We start from the raw sequence: 15,100 nt of genomic DNA, 5'->3' as shown, positions 1-15,100 counted from the left end.
CTTCACTGGAAAATACTGACACATGAACAAAAACCTTCATGTCTTTAAATGTGTTCAAAGACATTGAATGCTTCTATTCTAAGCTTGAACATAAACAATCATATGGTTTCACAAACTGCTCAGAGTGGACTTTGAGAGTAAGCAGAAGTGGTTTCGCTGCGGTGTACTGATAAGAAGTTACACGTCATTAAATCATTTCAGGCCATTGCTATGTCGGAAACAGCCTGTGGAGAGGACCAGGCTTCACTTTGCTACGTGAAAGCTCTTATTGCTTTTGTAGAGAATGGGAGAGCTCTGCTGGACCTCGCTGAGAAGGACAGTAAGAAAGGTTAGCAGCATTTTAAGTGGCAGACAAGTGTAAAAATAGACAAACCAACTCCATGTTGTGCATTTGGCGAGCACTATGGTCGTCTAGTATACTGTATGTGCAGGGCAGGAGTCTTCTCTATCATTAGACATGAAAAATGAAGTCAAACTGACCTGTTGTATACTCACACCTACCTGCAGTTTCATGTAGTTCATCTTACAGGTTCTCTGCAGGAATTCATCAGGCAGAAAATTCGCATTGAACAAAATCAGTCATTGCTGGGTCTCATTGAGGCCGGTGCAGCTTTGTACAGAAGGTCTGGAGCTTCACCTTTAAATGAAAAGCTTCCCTAAATATGTTAGTGTGAAAATGTATTTATTATATACATTATGTATTATAATTTAGATTGAACAAATTCAGATATTGCACCATCATTTGTGTGCAGAAAGTAATTATTTATGTCTCTTTTTGATTGATTTCCCAGTCTGTCGGTTCGGAGGAAAAAGGAACTGGAGGATCTATGGAGGGAAAACAAGGAGTAAGAGTCAATAAACCATCAATCCTCCTACTTATTAAATAAACACATGAGCACAAGTGGAGCAATGAACAACGATTCTAATCCATTATTTGTTCCTGATCAAACTGTAGTCAGTAGGTGCAGATTAAGCTTTGCTACATCATTATTTTAAAGCTTTTAAGTATAGTTCTACACTTATTTACTTAGTTGAGCTCATCATCACATCACATCTCACTTGGGCCACATCTTGCCAAACCTGCTGCAATTGATGTAACTTTTCCATATTAAAATCAGGCCCGTTATAGAAATATGTGCATACATTTGTTTTTATTGAGCAAGTAATTGGCTTTAACACTCACAGGCTCTATAAACTGAAACAAGCTCATAATGGTTGCAGGTGTGCTCCTTTGCAGAGCGCTGTGCAGGACTTTCTGCAGCTACAGGTGAGTTATTGAAATATTCTCAAAACATCTTCTCATCGTGGTCAAGTTTTTATTTTTTATGACCTGTGGCTGATTTCTCACAGGTGCACTGGGATGCCTTTCTGCAGCGCCTGGATGATGAGTTACAACTAAGTGCTAAGCAGCTGGATGAGAACCATCAGGCACGAGTTACACTAGATACACCCCTAATGGAGGCCAGGACAGGAGAGTGAGTCTCATTACTCCATTTCACTTACATCATAGTTTTTAGAGGCATTAATAAAAGCGCTGTGGCATAAAACGATACTTTAGCCAAGTTGGAGTGTAGTGTGTGGTGTGTTGTGTTGTGTTTCTTCAGAACAGTGACATTAGAGAAATACCTTGGGAAAGGCAAGAAGACTCTGCTGGTGTTAATACGACAGTTCTCCTGTCTCCTCTGTCGTCTCCATCTGAAAGATCTGGAAATGAACCAGGTAATCACTGAGCACGCTGCACAAATAATGGAAATCCTTTGACAGCAGAATGAGCACCAGTAAATTCAAAGCATTTTATGGCATATTTGTCTTTCAGACAGAATAATATGAACAAATTATAAAAACACAAAAGACACAACATTTGTTCTCAATGATTAAAGACACAAATGTCAAATCACCAGTGCTGTAATGGATGAGCAGGAAGGACTCAAAGTAAAGTCAATCAAATATACTTCAAATAGAAATAGAGGCCTCATGCAAATATTCAGTTTATTTTCCTCCATATCTATCTACATGAACGTTTTTAAATATCTTTCACAGAAGTCACTGGACGCTCACTTGGTGCATGTGGTGGTTGTGTCATTTGGCTGTCAGGAGGGGGCGCTACACTGGCTACAGGAAACAGGATGTCAGTATGACATGCTGTTGGACAACAACAGAAAGGTCAGAGGTTAAAAACACTACCACAAACACTCATTTTTCCTGATGGTAATCAACTGTTTTGGGGTTGCAGATTTATGCAGCGTTTGGTCTGGGAGCTTCGCTTCAGAAAGTGTTAAACTTCAATAACATGCTGATCTACGCTGAATATGTGGCGGACAACCTGACGTTTCCACGAGGGCTTCCATCTATTGAGGACGACATGTTTCAGGTAAAATGAATGAGAACATAAAACACAGATTTCCATGCTCTTATTTTCATTTAGGGGTCTAAATCTTTGTTTGATTTGCTCTGATTTGTATTTTTCAGCTGGGTGGAGACTTTGTTTTGGATGAAGATGGCAGGGTGCTGTTCTCTCACTGCTGTCAGAGCCCCGTAGACCGACCCTCAGCGGATCACATTCTTTCTGCACTATGACAATTTAAGGCGTTTCTTAGAATAAGAGAAATGTAAAGTGGAAACACAGTAACGACAGTTGTCCATAAAAAAAATGACAAAATATGACTTTATGAAATTAGAGGCAGTAATATTTCATAAAATGTTACTACAATATGTAATAAATTGAGTCTTACTTCCCTCCCAACATATTTCCATTGCTAAGGCAATCTCACTTGATTATGCACGCAAACGTATGGAGCTTTAAAATCAAAAGTGAATAATAAACAAAATGACTGGGTTGAGATGATGAGATGAGTTTCAGTCTTGTACCTGTTTATCAGATGGATCATGGCAACACATGAGAACCCTTTTCCAACCTCCAGACAACAATAGGCTTGATTGTTCCATTTTAATATTGTATACTGTATATCTAATGGAGGGCTGTGTGAGCTAAGGCTTTTGTTCCATTGTAAGTTTACCCAGAAAGCTATGGAGCGTCAAACAAAAGATGCCCCACATACATGGTACTGACTGAATGGGACGAGCTGTAACTATAAATTGTACGCAAAATCACTGGCAAGCGTGAGAAGTGGGGTTCTGATCAAGCGTAAATATCCGTGTCGCAGTGAAAGGACGACGGAACTCTCTCATGGCGAGCTCAGGCTCAGAGTGTGAAAGCGTCTCCACACAAATTCTCAACAAAACGGTTGAAAATTTGTCAGTGGGGAAGAGAAAATGTGACAACAACAACAACACAATGTGCCAGTACTTAATTTCCCAAAATGCACTCCGGTATCTACAGTTAAAGTACTTAGAGTGAAGTGAAGAGGAGTAGAATGTTGTTGTTTCACTGTCAGGGAATCGCATCTCCATTTGGATTAAGAAGGGAGGAAATGAGAAAGGAAAGAAAGCATAGTGAAGAAAAAGTCCCCCAAAAGAAAAAAAAGAGGTTGCCTGCTTTAATGTACTTACCGTCGAAGATTAAAACTGTAGGAGATACAAATGTGTGATAATGACAGTGGAATAAAGACAAAACGAGAGATTACGGTGGGTGTTGGATTATAATGATGTGACTGTGACTGATGTATGATTAGGACTCTGTTTTCCTCACATAACGACGATCCACTGACCCGTTAAATGAGGTCAGGGGTGGGGGGGTGGGGGGGATAAGCAATTATGTTTAGGAGCTCAGTACACAGTGTGAGCTGATGACTAATGGGAGATAGACTGAGTATCCCAGTATAGATACCAACACGTAGGACATTTAAGAACGTCTCTGTTTTTCCTATCTGACAGCGAGAAGACAAACTGATAGCAGAAAAATGAGATTAAACGGAGGGAAAGACATGCCGGAGGAGGAAGAGGAAGAGGAACGGGAGAATTTAGGCAAAGTCATCAGACAGTGGAACAACAGCAGAGTGGACTTGTTTGAAATAAGCCAACCTGATGAGGTGAGAAGAGAGCAGACAGAGATCACATCACACACATTTCTGTTTAGCTGTTAATGGCACAAATGGTTGAGAAGTACTAATGTAAATGAATTCAACTTAGAGCATGAATGAAGGGTTTATATAACCAACAGCTGAATCACTTTGTGTTTTCCTAAAGACCGTCTGAAAATGGATAAAGCTATTTCCAATGTAGATCTGTTATGTTGCTTTGCAGAATAACGGATTCTTCCTTCAAGCATACATGTATGAGCTCATGATTGCTCAGTCACTGTAGCTTTTGGCTTATCTGCCTGGTTTCTGTTCCTTGGCAGAATCTGGAGTTTCATGGTGTGATGAGATTCTACTTTGAGGATCGTGCAGCGGGGAACGTCGCCACCAAATGCCTCCGCGTTTGCAGCAGCTACTCGACTCGAGAGGTCATTGAAACTCTTTCAGAGAAGTTCAGGCCTGATATGAAAATGCTGACCTCTTGTTATTCCCTGTATGAGATTCATACCAACAAAAGTAAGCACCGCATTCAGAAAAATGCTCTTAGATTGACTCTGGCTTTCTGGAAGTTAGTAAAAGTAATATTCAGCTTTCAACTAATGCAATGGTGTGTTTTCATCAGTAAATAATGGCGTTTCCGATTTACCCCTGCGTTTACTTTATGTTTATGTCGTTGATCCAAGTATGTGCTTCTATTGTTCTGTTTTTACAAATGGAAATAGAGCGGAAATTGGACCTGGATGAGAGACCTTTGATTGTGCAATTAAACTGGAACTCAGACAACAGAGAAGGACGATTTGTTCTCATGAATGATCGAGGAACTTCAGAGGTAAACATTCAAAATCTTGGCCGTGCTATCAAACGCTGCACTGTAACTCGCTAATCATCTCCTATTTCTAACCTTTCCTTGCGTTTATACTCTGAAGAAGGAGAACTGTCAAGAGAAGAAGGACCGGGGAGGTGTGATCCAAAACTTCAAGAGGACACTCTCCAAAAAAGAAAAGAAAGAGAAAAATAAAACGAAAGCGAGCGAAAAGGCCCCGGGTGAGAGGTGAGACACTCATCTGTACAATAACAGACTGTGGTCACAAGCGTGAGAGACACATCCTAACCCTTTCAAAACAAATATCCAGGTCAACCGAGATGCCGCTGAACAACAACAATGGTGTTTGTGTGTGTGACCGGCGGTGCATAGAGCATAAAAAGGAAAAGCAGAGAGAGGCTGAGCCCGGTGAGTGATCTGTCAAATGTAGAACCACGGAGTTAACAGTAATAACAGCAGCAGAATCAGGCTCAGGCGCAGGACCTTGTTGGTAGAATTGAATCGCTGTTTAGTTTAAGATGGCTGCAAGTGTTTACATCAATTTCTCTGCGAAATTCCACCAGAATTTCCTCTGTCCGACTTCACAGATAAACCCGGATTACCGATGGGAATCAAAGTCTGCCATGAGTGTGAGTATGAAGAAGTCGTTTCCTTACTTCCTTTCACCTCTGAGCTCGTTCCCTAATGCCCTCCTGCCCCCTGCTGGTTCCTTTTTTTCCCCGTTTCCTCCCTCTCAGCTGAGGAAGCCTTCTTGTCTGCAGTCATCAATTACACCAACAGCTCTACAGTTCATTTCAAGCTCTCACCTGCGTACGTCCTGTATGCGGCGGGACGCGTGGCTCTCCAACGCCGTTGCAGTCGAGGCCCCCTCCCCTTGGGACGGACGCACGCAGCAACATCTATCTCTAACAAAATGGTGGCCGTGACAGAGAAGGTCATCCAGGCAAGTCCACGAGAGCTCCAACTTTTTTAGAACTGCATCTACACACCTACACACACACACACACACACACACACACACACACACACACACACACACACACACACACACACACACACAACTTTCACTATCAAAACAGAACAGAACTTTCTAAAGAAAATAAGTTATAGTAAGTTCCTAAGTTCCTAAATTAAGTGACCTTTGTTGGGAAAGAATTTAAATGAATAGTTACTTCATAGGTTCAGGTTTTATATTCAACATCTGATAAGCTTTTTATACATCTTTGCTTCCATTTTACCTTCCTACTTTCCCGCTTATGTCCCATCTGTCTTTCCTTCCCTATCTTTTGTTTCTTTCCTTCATTCCATCCTTTGTTTCTCTCCGCTCTTCTGTCCTTCTGCCTTACTTATTTCTTCATTCTATAAATGATGAAACATTTCCCACAATGAGTACTGTTTACGTACAATAAGTAAGTTAAGTAGAACAGAGACGCTCATGTTTCAGATTCATCTAAAGCCTTGAGTATTAAGTCCATCAATATTGTCATAACATGATCATATTAAAGCTTTTACAGTCAAACACCCCACATTAGCCTGTGCCAGATGTTTGTGTTGCTTACGGGACTCTGCTGCTTTGCTGTGCGTGACGTGCAGAAGCAGCACAACATGGCCGGCGCTCTCGCCTTCTGGATGGCAAACGCCTCTGAGCTCCTCAACTTCTTCAAGCAGGACAGAGAGCTCAGCCTGCTCACCCTGCAGGCTCAGGAGGATCTGTCCCACCTGGTGCACAAAGCCTACAGGTACAAAAACACATCTGAGAGACCACACTTGTTTTTGGATTCAGAATATAATCTCAAACTTCTGATTGTTATGCGGTATATGACGCGTGATGCCCAATGTTGGAATCATGTGTGTTATTCCCAGTTTCCTGATACAGTGTCTGCAAAATGAGCTCAGGAAGCACTTACCAACATTTCTAGCTGATCCTGAACAACATGGTCCACTGCCTGCTGGCATCGGTAAGCCTGCACACTTTTCAGAGAAGCAATTTCTTCTTTTTCTCATCACTAAACATGGAACCTAGATGAATTTTATCACAGGGACTTTCTAAAGATTTGACAAAAAGATTCTGCACTTCCAACCAGTCACACGTTTGTATTATTTAGTTGTTTCATGGCAATTTTACAACTTACTGACTTATTTGAAGAATCTATAAAGAGTTATGATTTAGTTTGAAGTTTTATTTCGTCTACCAAGTGAACATTTCTGAGTATTGTGCCCTGCCTGTTACAGAGATGGTTCTCAACACCTTGATGAACGCCATGTCTCTGTTGCGTCGCTGTCGGGTAAACCCCGCCCTCACCATCCAGCTCTTCTCCCAGCTCTTCCATTTCATAAGCGCCTGGCTCTTTAATCAGCTGATGAGTCCGGAAGCGGGCGCTCGGGGCCTCCTGCGCTCCCACTACTGGGGAGCAGCTCTCCGCCAGAGGCTCAGCGCCATGGAGGCCTGGGCGGAGAGGCAGGGCCTAGAGCTGGCTGCAGACTGCCACCTGGGACACGTCAGCCAGGTCTGTTCGTATCTTTATTATGTTCTTTTTGAGACTTTGATTAAAAGTGAAGTAATGAAAACTATGTGACAAAATAACAAAGGCCACCAAGATCCCCCTGTTATAGAGATACAAGGTTTTTACCCTACACCTCTAGTCATTTTTACATCATATAATGGGAAAAAAAATGTTTTCACTCGGTGGATCTTGTACGTTTGGGTAGAAAGAACATTGAACAATGCAGCAGAATACTATCTCACCACCTCTGTTACAAAAATAGAAGCGCTGATAGAAAAAAAAAAGAGAAAAACCATTCAAATCCATTTTCAGCTGAACACATAATTCAAACATCACGGAGCACATCATCCGCCTGCTTTGCGGGATGTGTTCACTGTGTCAGAATACAGTATTTCAACCACTGGAAAGAAGTGAAATGATGTCGTCTGGTTGTTTCTAGGCAACGATGCTGCTGACTATGAATAAATACTCCATACAAGATGTGAAGGACATTCAGAGTACCTGCTTCAAGCTCAACTCACTGCAGCTGCACATGTTACTAAGCAGATACATGTACGCAGCCAATGAGCCTCGCATTCCCCCTGTGAGTACTCCTGGACTCTTTTAGTACTCCTGTACTCCTTTAATATTCCTGTATTTTTTTTCTTTTCTTCTCTTCTGCTTATCAGTTTTTTTCCTGTTTGCAAATCTGCCCTTGATCTGAAGGGAAAAGCCAGTTACAGCACGACACTACATTATCACTACTGCATATACTGCAAAGGGTTTTACTGCTATCATTTGTACATCTGCAACAATGACTACCACTATGTCTACTACTACTCTAACTCCTCTTATTGTTGACAGTGGTTGTACTACACACATAAACCAGCACTACGCCTGTTACAACTAATAATAATAATAATTTGTTACTGAAGCAACAACTATTGCTTCTACCACTGCTACTGGTTTCTTTGGGCCGATCCAGGATGTGATGGACGCTGTAGTGACAGCTGCCGCAGCCTCAGCTGATAACCTGATTCAGAGCGAAGGGCGGTGCGTTGAGCTGGAGGAGAGCCTTGACCTCCACCTGCCCTTCCTGTTGCCTGAGGGAGGATACTCCTGTGACGCTGTGAGAGGAGTTCCTCCAGGGCTCAGGGAGTTTTTGGAGCCAATTTGCCGCAAAGGTACAACGTTTGGAATATTGACTCGTACTTGCCAAAGGTGAAAAAGTGAAATTCACGGCTCAGGGGTGGATTGAAGACAGGATTCACCAGTTTCCTTCAGATGTTACTCTGTGCTTGGAGTGAATGTTTCAAACCAAGGGAGATCAGTTCATGGCTGCGTGATCAAGATCCATCCTATATATTCAGCATTTATATTTTTCATTCATGCTGAAGGTCCATCCATCCATCCTCTGTACCTGCGGATCATGTTCCGGGTTGTGGGGGGGGGGGGGGGGGGGAGAGAGAGAGAGAGAGAGAGAGAGAGAGAGACATGTGCTCTCCAGTTACACTAATGTGGACGTTATTGAATATTGCTTGCCACCAAGTGTGGTCAAAACATTGGTACATACAAATCTATTTTGGAGCCAAACATGCGGTCACCTTCAGTATTATTTGAATGCAAACGCCTCTAAATGCTGCTTATTTATTACAGCAGTGTTGTAAGCTACGTGAAATCATTTGTTCAGCTTTCGGCAAATAGATGTTATTGTAAATGATACTTGCATAAAGGCCCAGTTTGTTTTTCTGTGTATAGATCCTAACGTTCTTCTCTTTCAGGTCTTTGCACTTATATATCTCGGCCGCACTCTGAAGGTGACTGGACTGTGTTCTTCACTTGTCCGACTTCACTTGCAGATCACACACAATTGGTAAATTAAAACGGATGCGTATTCCCAGGCGTGGTTGAATTTGAAGCCAATGTAAACTACTCATACAAGAGTAACGCCTCTCTCCCCCTCCCCTGCCGACAGGCAGAACACAGAGCGCCACAGATTGTTGCCATCACCCTGAATAAACCTTTGAACAGTGGGATGGGGGTCAGCATTGTGGCTGCTAAGGTGAAGCGGATTTCTGTCTCAGCTTCGACAAAACTGTTTGTTAATAATTCTGATTCCTTCGCAAATTGAAATCTAAACTATCTGCTAAATGTCTCAACTAATTATCTTCTTCCTCTTACTTTGCCACAGGGAGCAGGGCAGGGTAACCTTGGGATTTATATCAAATCTATTGTCAAGGGAGGACCAGCAGAAATGGTGAGCTCCAACACGTTTTGGATTTTGGCTGACCTTGACATGTAAAAAAAAAAAAAAAAGATACAGAATAGTTTGAGTGAAATTATCTCAGGGCAGCTGGTAATAACGAACAACTTGTGTGTTTCTATACTGTCTGCAGAATGGTGGGTTGACGGCAGGAGATCAGCTGCTAAGCGTAGATGGCCAGAGTCTTGTTGGACTCAGTCAGGAGAGGTAAACTTCTTTATGTCCGTGTAATCTTCAATAATGTGAGGCAGCATAAGCCTGAATTCCTTCCTTCCTCCTAAATGCACCCGAACTCTAAAAGTGGCAAGTAATTGGCAAGTTACAAGATGATACATTGAATATGGGTTAGCTTAACGACCATATTGATTTCCTATTCAACCAGGGCAGCAGCTATTATGATGCAGACCGGCCCTGTTGTGACCTTACAGGTTGCTAAGCTGGCAGCGAGTCGCCACGGCCTGGAGGCGCTGCTGAGTGAAGCAACATCAGGAACTGCTGCAGGTGAGAACAGTTGAAGAGTAAAAATACTGATTCTTCCCTTTTTGTTTTGCGCTTCGTGATCTAATTAAGCCCCTTTGTGACTCGTGAGGTGATAAAATCCAGAGCTGTGCCGAGCAGAGCGGCAAAGTCCTCGTGCTGCACAGCGATGCGGCTCGTTCACAACAACAACAACAGCAGCTGTGTGGAAACGGCAAAACAAAGAAAGAGCAGATACTGCAGAGAAACAGGCAGCTCTATCGCTCCGACCCCAACATGACAAGTGGGTGAACCGGCAGCAAAGGTGCACAACACCTTTACGGGAATCATGTCGATGGCTTGACATTGACGCGTCTCTCTCCTCCTTATTTCAGCAGGTGGCGTCCCTGAGAATGGAGAGAGAATCTTTGACCCTGTAGTGAGGAGCCACGCCGCTGCCGTTTCCACTATCAATGTTTGCACTGATGTGAGGAATGTCTACATATCTATTCCAAATTTCTCATAAAAAAGTGATAATGCGGCCGCTTTAGAGAGCAGCAGACACCTTTGAGCAGAGTTTAAATGTGTTTTTCAATTGTTTCATATTCAGACATATCAGAGGGAGTATTTGACACTGCCAACCCCCAAATCCCAGGAGAAGAAGCTAACTGAGCCTCATCACCCACAACACATGTTCAAAGTGAGTTTTGGACCTTCAGATGGTCAGAGCTCCAGTAAGAGGACCTTCATGGTAAGTCACAATCCCTACTTTGTCTTTACGTGTCTGATCCAATCATGGAACATCAGCCTGTCTAAAATGGGAGTGAGAAGTGTCTAAATCAATTCACTTCACTTTAGTTTTGAGGTAATCTGACGTATTTTGTTTACTTCAACTACGCAAAGTGGCATAATCAAATGTTGCTAGTGGGAAAATGTACACTTTATATAACAGGAAAAAAATGGGTAAAGGAAAATATGAATGGAAAGTGTGTTAATGATCCATCAATCCATTTTCCATCTGCTAACTCATAAAACAGTAAACACAACAGGTTAGGTCAGTTCTGTGAATAAAACATTTACCTCTCCCTTTCAGCGTCAAGCCCTCTCACAGGAGAACCTGTGTGTGGATAGCCGAGGCCCTCTGCTGGTCAAGCCGCAACATGTGTGGGAGCGACAAACGACTAGCCACTACTCCTCTTTCCCGATGCGTCCGAGCGTCTCTGCTCACGACATCCTCTCCGATCACAGCTCTCCCACCAAGCATGCGGGGGGACGCACGAGTGGGGCTGGACTATGGAGGACTCCTCTTTCCCAACATGCAACACCTTCAGTCCAGCCAATACGCATAGACATCCCCATCACCAGAGCAGTGGAGACACAATCAAAACTTCCACTCACTACTTTCCAGCAGGGTTGTACTATGCTGCCGTTGAAATTGGGCCAACACCTTAAAGTAAATGGACAGACAAATCAAGGGGTCCCAAAACAGAATTTCCAGAGTTATGACGTGTATTCATGTCCTATTTCTGTGAGCAAGAGGCCACCTCAGCCCTCGATCCCATTGCAGCAGCATCGACCAAACGCTGCAGCAAAACCCCAAGTGAACATCACTCCAACAAAACACGTTTCCTTCCAAAACCCACCTGCTTCCGACACTCGGAGGCAAAAAGCCCCCGAGGAGATCTCTGACCAGGGGAGGAGAGAGGCCCAGGAGAAGCAGCGAAGATTCCAAGAGGTGGAGCTCCTAGAGCAGGAGGTGCAGGGGCTTCGGGCTAAAGCCGATCGCACGGTGGAGGAGAACGGCCGACTCCGCAGGTTGAGCCTGGAGTGGCAGTTTCAGAGGAGGCTGCAGGAATTTCAGCAAGGAGACGACGAGGATGAGGAGGAAGATGAGGAAATAGACATGATGGTGACAATACAGCAGCTGGAGAGGAGAGCACAGGTGAAGCACAGCGCAGGCCTCAGTTAATGCGAAAATTGCCCTTTTAAGTACTTAAATACTGAAAATAAACAGACATTAGTAATGTACCTTGCAAGATGTAGTGCATTTTGCCTTTTGGCGATACCTGGGGTGTTGTCAAAAGGCATTCTGGGAATTGTAGGGAGTCAAGATGAAGGAAATGGGTGAATAATGCAAAAGCATGTTTCAGTTTACCAATACGACTGAATACATTTGAGATGTAGAGATACAGAATACAGTACCTTCAATTACTTCTCCACTTTTAGAGCAAAAAGAACTCTGGAGGGAATGTAAACAGTCAACTAAAAGAGCTGGGACAGCCGGCAGGAAGTCAGCTGTCCTACAAGGAGGACGAGGAAAAGACAACCACAGGTACAACTGGTAAAATACCTCACCCAACCATCCACCCATCATGGACAACATGAATGTGTGTGTTATTAAATCAAAAGGATTTGTTTATCAGTAATTTCATTTATTACATTCTTAATTTTGGCAGATCAAAGATTGACTGGACTTTACAGCGTGGCTTCAAAAGAGTGAGTTTAGACTACAACTATAGATGTTTGTTTTTCATCCTCATGACGTAATGTTAGTGCAAAGCAAAGTACAACCACAATAAGCTTAATACAGCAGCTGTATGTGTTTCGTAAAAACAGATTTCTCTATGATCAAACACTTTGAATCCCTGAGTGAAACAGAATGCTAAGCTACAAATAAGACAAGACATTCAGTTTTAAAACGCTACAGGCTATGGTTTGTGTGCCCCTGTGATTCCCTGTTAATATGTTTCAAGTATGATAATATGAGTGTGTCCTCCACAGAGAGCAGGAGGAGGAAAGGAGGAGAGTTCAAGCGCCTGAAAAGCTCACGTTCAAGGAGCGTCAGCAGCTTTTTTCCCTGGCATCCAGTGCATAAAGGAAGGTTGAGGCACCGTAAACCAGATCCTGGAAAGATGAACATGTCCTAGTGTTCAGACGATGCGTTCGCTGGATTACAGTATACATTAAAGTAGTATACAGGCTGTGTATGACTGTTTGTCTTTGTTAAATACCCTTAATTCAGAATTGTTTAAAAAAAAATACATTTTGTGTTTTATTAATGTGTTTCAACATCATTATTTTGTATTCTTCCCCATTATAGACAATAAAATAATGTAGGAATAGCCGTTTAGGCACTTATCCCACTTTTTGTGCGCTTGTCCAAATCATTGCCACATCCCCTTTCCAGGAAGTGCTTCACGCTGAAGGTGTGTGTTACTTAGTGCGCTGATAAAACTGCACCACTGCTTTCTCCTGTTCGTGAGTTTCAATTGAGCCACTGCGTATTCTGCGGATCTCGTTGATGGCTTCCACACCCGAAATCTTCCTCGTCTTCACCAGATAGCAGGCCAGCATGGTCCCTGTTCTCCCGTGGCCATGCATGCAGTGAACAGCAACACCCTAAAGAGAAACAATGTAAGATGATAAGCTTCATGGGCCGACTGAACATCACTTTTTGGTTGATGCACTTTGGAGGAGCTGCAACAACAATGTTCAATGTTATGCCGAGCAACTGAGGTTGTTAGAAGGGTTTTATTATTGAATATCCTACCTCTCCCTTGGCGTTTGCCTCGTCCACAATGGAGAGGAATCTGTCAATCTGGTCAGGTGATGGAGGAGTGAAGTCCACTATCTTGATGTGGTGCAGCTGTAATTGCGGACATGTGTCATAGTAAGGTGGTTTCCTCTCACACAGGCACACCAGATGTTTGATCCCATTGTCCAGCAGGTACTGGTACTCAGAGGTCATCCTGGGAAGAGCCAGTCCGGCTAGTTTGCCTGGTTCGACCCAGGAGAAGTTGTGTGGGGGAGTGGAAGCCATTTTGCACCTGGTTAGGGAAAGACAGAGTCAAATCCAGTCCAGGTTTAAAAGCACTTCACAAAGAACAAGAGTCAATTACAAACAAACCAAGTGTTGGAAAATGTCTTAATCTGGAAGGACTAACTAGAAAACTGTTGATACTTGGACTTCAAAATCAAATAACACAATAAATAATATACTAATACCACAACACACTTTACTTTTACAGTATACTACAACATATACAGGTAGACAAAATATCCCCATGAGTTGACAGTCTGTAAATAATGCTGACCTTGACTTTTACAACAAGTACATAGAAGAGTTCGTTGTGTTTATCTTTAAGTAAGGAACCGTGAGAAAGTAGCGACAGTCAACATTGACTTTACCTCAGAGCTCCCGTTGGCTATTTGACAGAAGTCATAGCAGTAAACTCAAACATAGCATACCGGCTCGGCTACTTAAGTTGCATTAACGTGGTTTACCTGTTTCAACACAGACCTGAGGTGTTTTTCAGACTCCACCTAGATTTATGAGAACGATAAACAAAGAACGTTGACGTAATGTAAGGTTACTGCGCCGAGTAAAGAGATAACATAACGTTGTAAGTACAGATTCAAACTACAGTACAAAACAGGTTGCTAACGTTAGCCGCCATTAGCTCAAACACTCATTACTTGTATGATAAACACAAGTACAACAATACTAATTTCTCCTCGACAATGAAAGTCCCTATGAACTTACAGTTTTCGAACTGTGATGTGGAGTAATAAAGTTACTCCGGGTGTCAAACTTGTGCTACCTAGATAATCTAGCTTGTGTACAACCAGCAGGGGTACATTCTCCGTTAAATTGAACGTGTAGTGTTGCAAAGCTACTGCTTGCTTGCTAGCTTAGCTTAGCTTGGTAGCAATGGCAGGCGGGGCATCGTGTTTTTATTAGCCTTCCTGTGTGTGTTATGCAGTGCAGACACAGCTGGCGAGTCACAAACAGAACAGCCGCTGTGATGACTAACGAGGCAGCTATGCACGTTATCAGCATTGATTGTACTCGCACCTATATATTTGTGCATTGCACCCCTCGTTTGTACGTCAGGATGGCCGAGCGGTCTAAGGCGCTGCGTTCAGGTCGCAGTCTCCTCTGGAGGCGTGGGTTCGAATCCCACTTCTGACATGACTTTTTTTTCTTACCGGAAAATTCTTATCTTATCTTAAGAGGGAAATGGTCTTCGTACCTCTGTTACTTTTATGGTGCGGTTATATGTTTATACAGTATATAAACAGTTATAGTTATCAAATG

At 42.9% G+C, this 15,100-nt stretch overlaps 3 protein-coding genes and 1 non-coding gene across 11 annotated transcripts; 3 read left to right on the top strand and 1 right to left on the bottom strand.

The window, feature by feature from the left end:
• The first annotated feature begins 196 nt into the window (after positions 1-196).
• On the top strand, positions 197-2,634 carry LOC143006182 (prostamide/prostaglandin F synthase-like). 4 transcript variants are annotated; one of them, XM_076157520.1, is made up of 9 exons: positions 197-328; positions 541-623; positions 792-845; positions 1,222-1,267; positions 1,351-1,475; positions 1,605-1,719; positions 2,041-2,163; positions 2,234-2,371; positions 2,470-2,634. In XM_076157520.1, the coding sequence occupies exons 1-9, from the start codon at positions 284-286 to the stop codon at positions 2,575-2,577; spliced, it is 837 nt and encodes a 278-aa protein (XP_076013635.1). In that variant the 5' UTR covers positions 197-283; the 3' UTR covers positions 2,578-2,634. The 4 variants fall into 4 exon arrangements, with proteins under 4 accessions (XP_076013635.1, XP_076013634.1, XP_076013633.1 ...); XM_076157519.1 differs by having other exon boundaries at positions 530-623; XM_076157518.1 differs by having other exon boundaries at positions 518-623.
• Positions 2,635-3,722: 1,088 nt separating this feature from the next.
• On the top strand, positions 3,723-12,877 carry afdnb (afadin, adherens junction formation factor b). Its single transcript, XM_076157431.1, has 24 exons — positions 3,723-3,989; positions 4,301-4,493; positions 4,700-4,806; positions 4,904-5,028; positions 5,111-5,208; positions 5,364-5,429; positions 5,538-5,743; positions 6,394-6,539; positions 6,664-6,758; positions 7,033-7,307; positions 7,744-7,887; positions 8,269-8,467; positions 9,065-9,156; positions 9,259-9,345; positions 9,475-9,540; positions 9,680-9,753; positions 9,929-10,047; positions 10,136-10,306; positions 10,398-10,489; positions 10,613-10,753; positions 11,096-11,944; positions 12,229-12,334; positions 12,459-12,498; positions 12,784-12,877. The coding sequence occupies exons 1-24, from the start codon at positions 3,861-3,863 to the stop codon at positions 12,875-12,877; spliced, it is 3,714 nt and encodes a 1,237-aa protein (XP_076013546.1). The 5' UTR covers positions 3,723-3,860.
• dusp23b (dual specificity phosphatase 23b) lies at positions 12,671-14,760 on the bottom strand. Of its 5 annotated transcripts, none has more exons than XM_076157526.1 (4): positions 14,546-14,760; positions 14,287-14,325; positions 13,553-13,829; positions 12,671-13,401 (listed from the first exon to the last, which is right to left on the bottom strand). In XM_076157526.1, the coding sequence occupies exons 3-4, from the start codon at positions 13,820-13,822 to the stop codon at positions 13,216-13,218; spliced, it is 456 nt and encodes a 151-aa protein (XP_076013641.1). In that variant the 5' UTR covers positions 13,823-13,829; positions 14,287-14,325; positions 14,546-14,760; the 3' UTR covers positions 12,671-13,215. The 5 variants fall into 5 exon arrangements, with proteins under 5 accessions (XP_076013641.1, XP_076013642.1, XP_076013639.1 ...); XM_076157527.1 differs by having other exon boundaries at positions 14,303-14,325; XM_076157524.1 differs by having other exon boundaries at positions 14,191-14,325; positions 14,546-14,759.
• A 131-nt stretch (positions 14,761-14,891) lies between these two features.
• trnal-cag (transfer RNA leucine (anticodon CAG)) lies at positions 14,892-14,974 on the top strand. Its single transcript has one exon. It is a non-coding gene; the product is annotated as a tRNA-Leu (tRNA).
• Positions 14,975-15,100: the final 126 nt, after the last annotated feature.

This window comes from Genypterus blacodes, unplaced genomic scaffold (assembly GCF_046128005.1).
Source record: "Genypterus blacodes isolate CSIRO-AG114 ecotype Tasmania unplaced genomic scaffold, CSIRO-AGI_Gbla_v1 ptg000073l_1, whole genome shotgun sequence".
Classification (NCBI taxonomy): domain Eukaryota; kingdom Metazoa; phylum Chordata; class Actinopteri; order Ophidiiformes; family Ophidiidae; genus Genypterus; species Genypterus blacodes.
Note: the sequence above shows the minus strand (reverse complement) of the source record. Positions and strands in the feature narration are given on the sequence as shown.

Bases quoted from the DNA above. Each gene is read 5' to 3' on its own strand.
- LOC143006182 (XM_076157518.1), top strand. From the start codon at position 211: ATGTCGGAAACAGCCTGTGGAGAGGACCAGGCTTCACTTTGCTACGTG. The intron at 624-791 runs GTCTGGAGCTTC...TTGATTTCCCAG, and splicing joins GGTGCAGCTTTGTACAGAAG to TCTGTCGGTTCGGAGGAAAA. The intron at 1,720-2,040 runs GTAATCACTGAG...TATCTTTCACAG, and splicing joins AAGATCTGGAAATGAACCAG to AAGTCACTGGACGCTCACTT.
- afdnb (XM_076157431.1), top strand. From the start codon at position 3,861: ATGAGATTAAACGGAGGGAAAGACATGCCGGAGGAGGAAGAGGAAGAG. The intron at 5,209-5,363 runs GTGAGTGATCTG...AAATTCCACCAG, and splicing joins GCAGAGAGAGGCTGAGCCCG to AATTTCCTCTGTCCGACTTC. The intron at 12,499-12,783 runs GTGAGTTTAGAC...TGTCCTCCACAG, and splicing joins TACAGCGTGGCTTCAAAAGA to AGAGCAGGAGGAGGAAAGGA.
- dusp23b (XM_076157525.1), bottom strand. From the start codon at position 13,822: ATGGCTTCCACTCCCCCACACAACTTCTCCTGGGTCGAACCAGGCAAA. The intron at 13,402-13,552 runs GTAGGATATTCA...GTTTCTCTTTAG, and splicing joins AGGCAAACGCCAAGGGAGAG to GGTGTTGCTGTTCACTGCAT.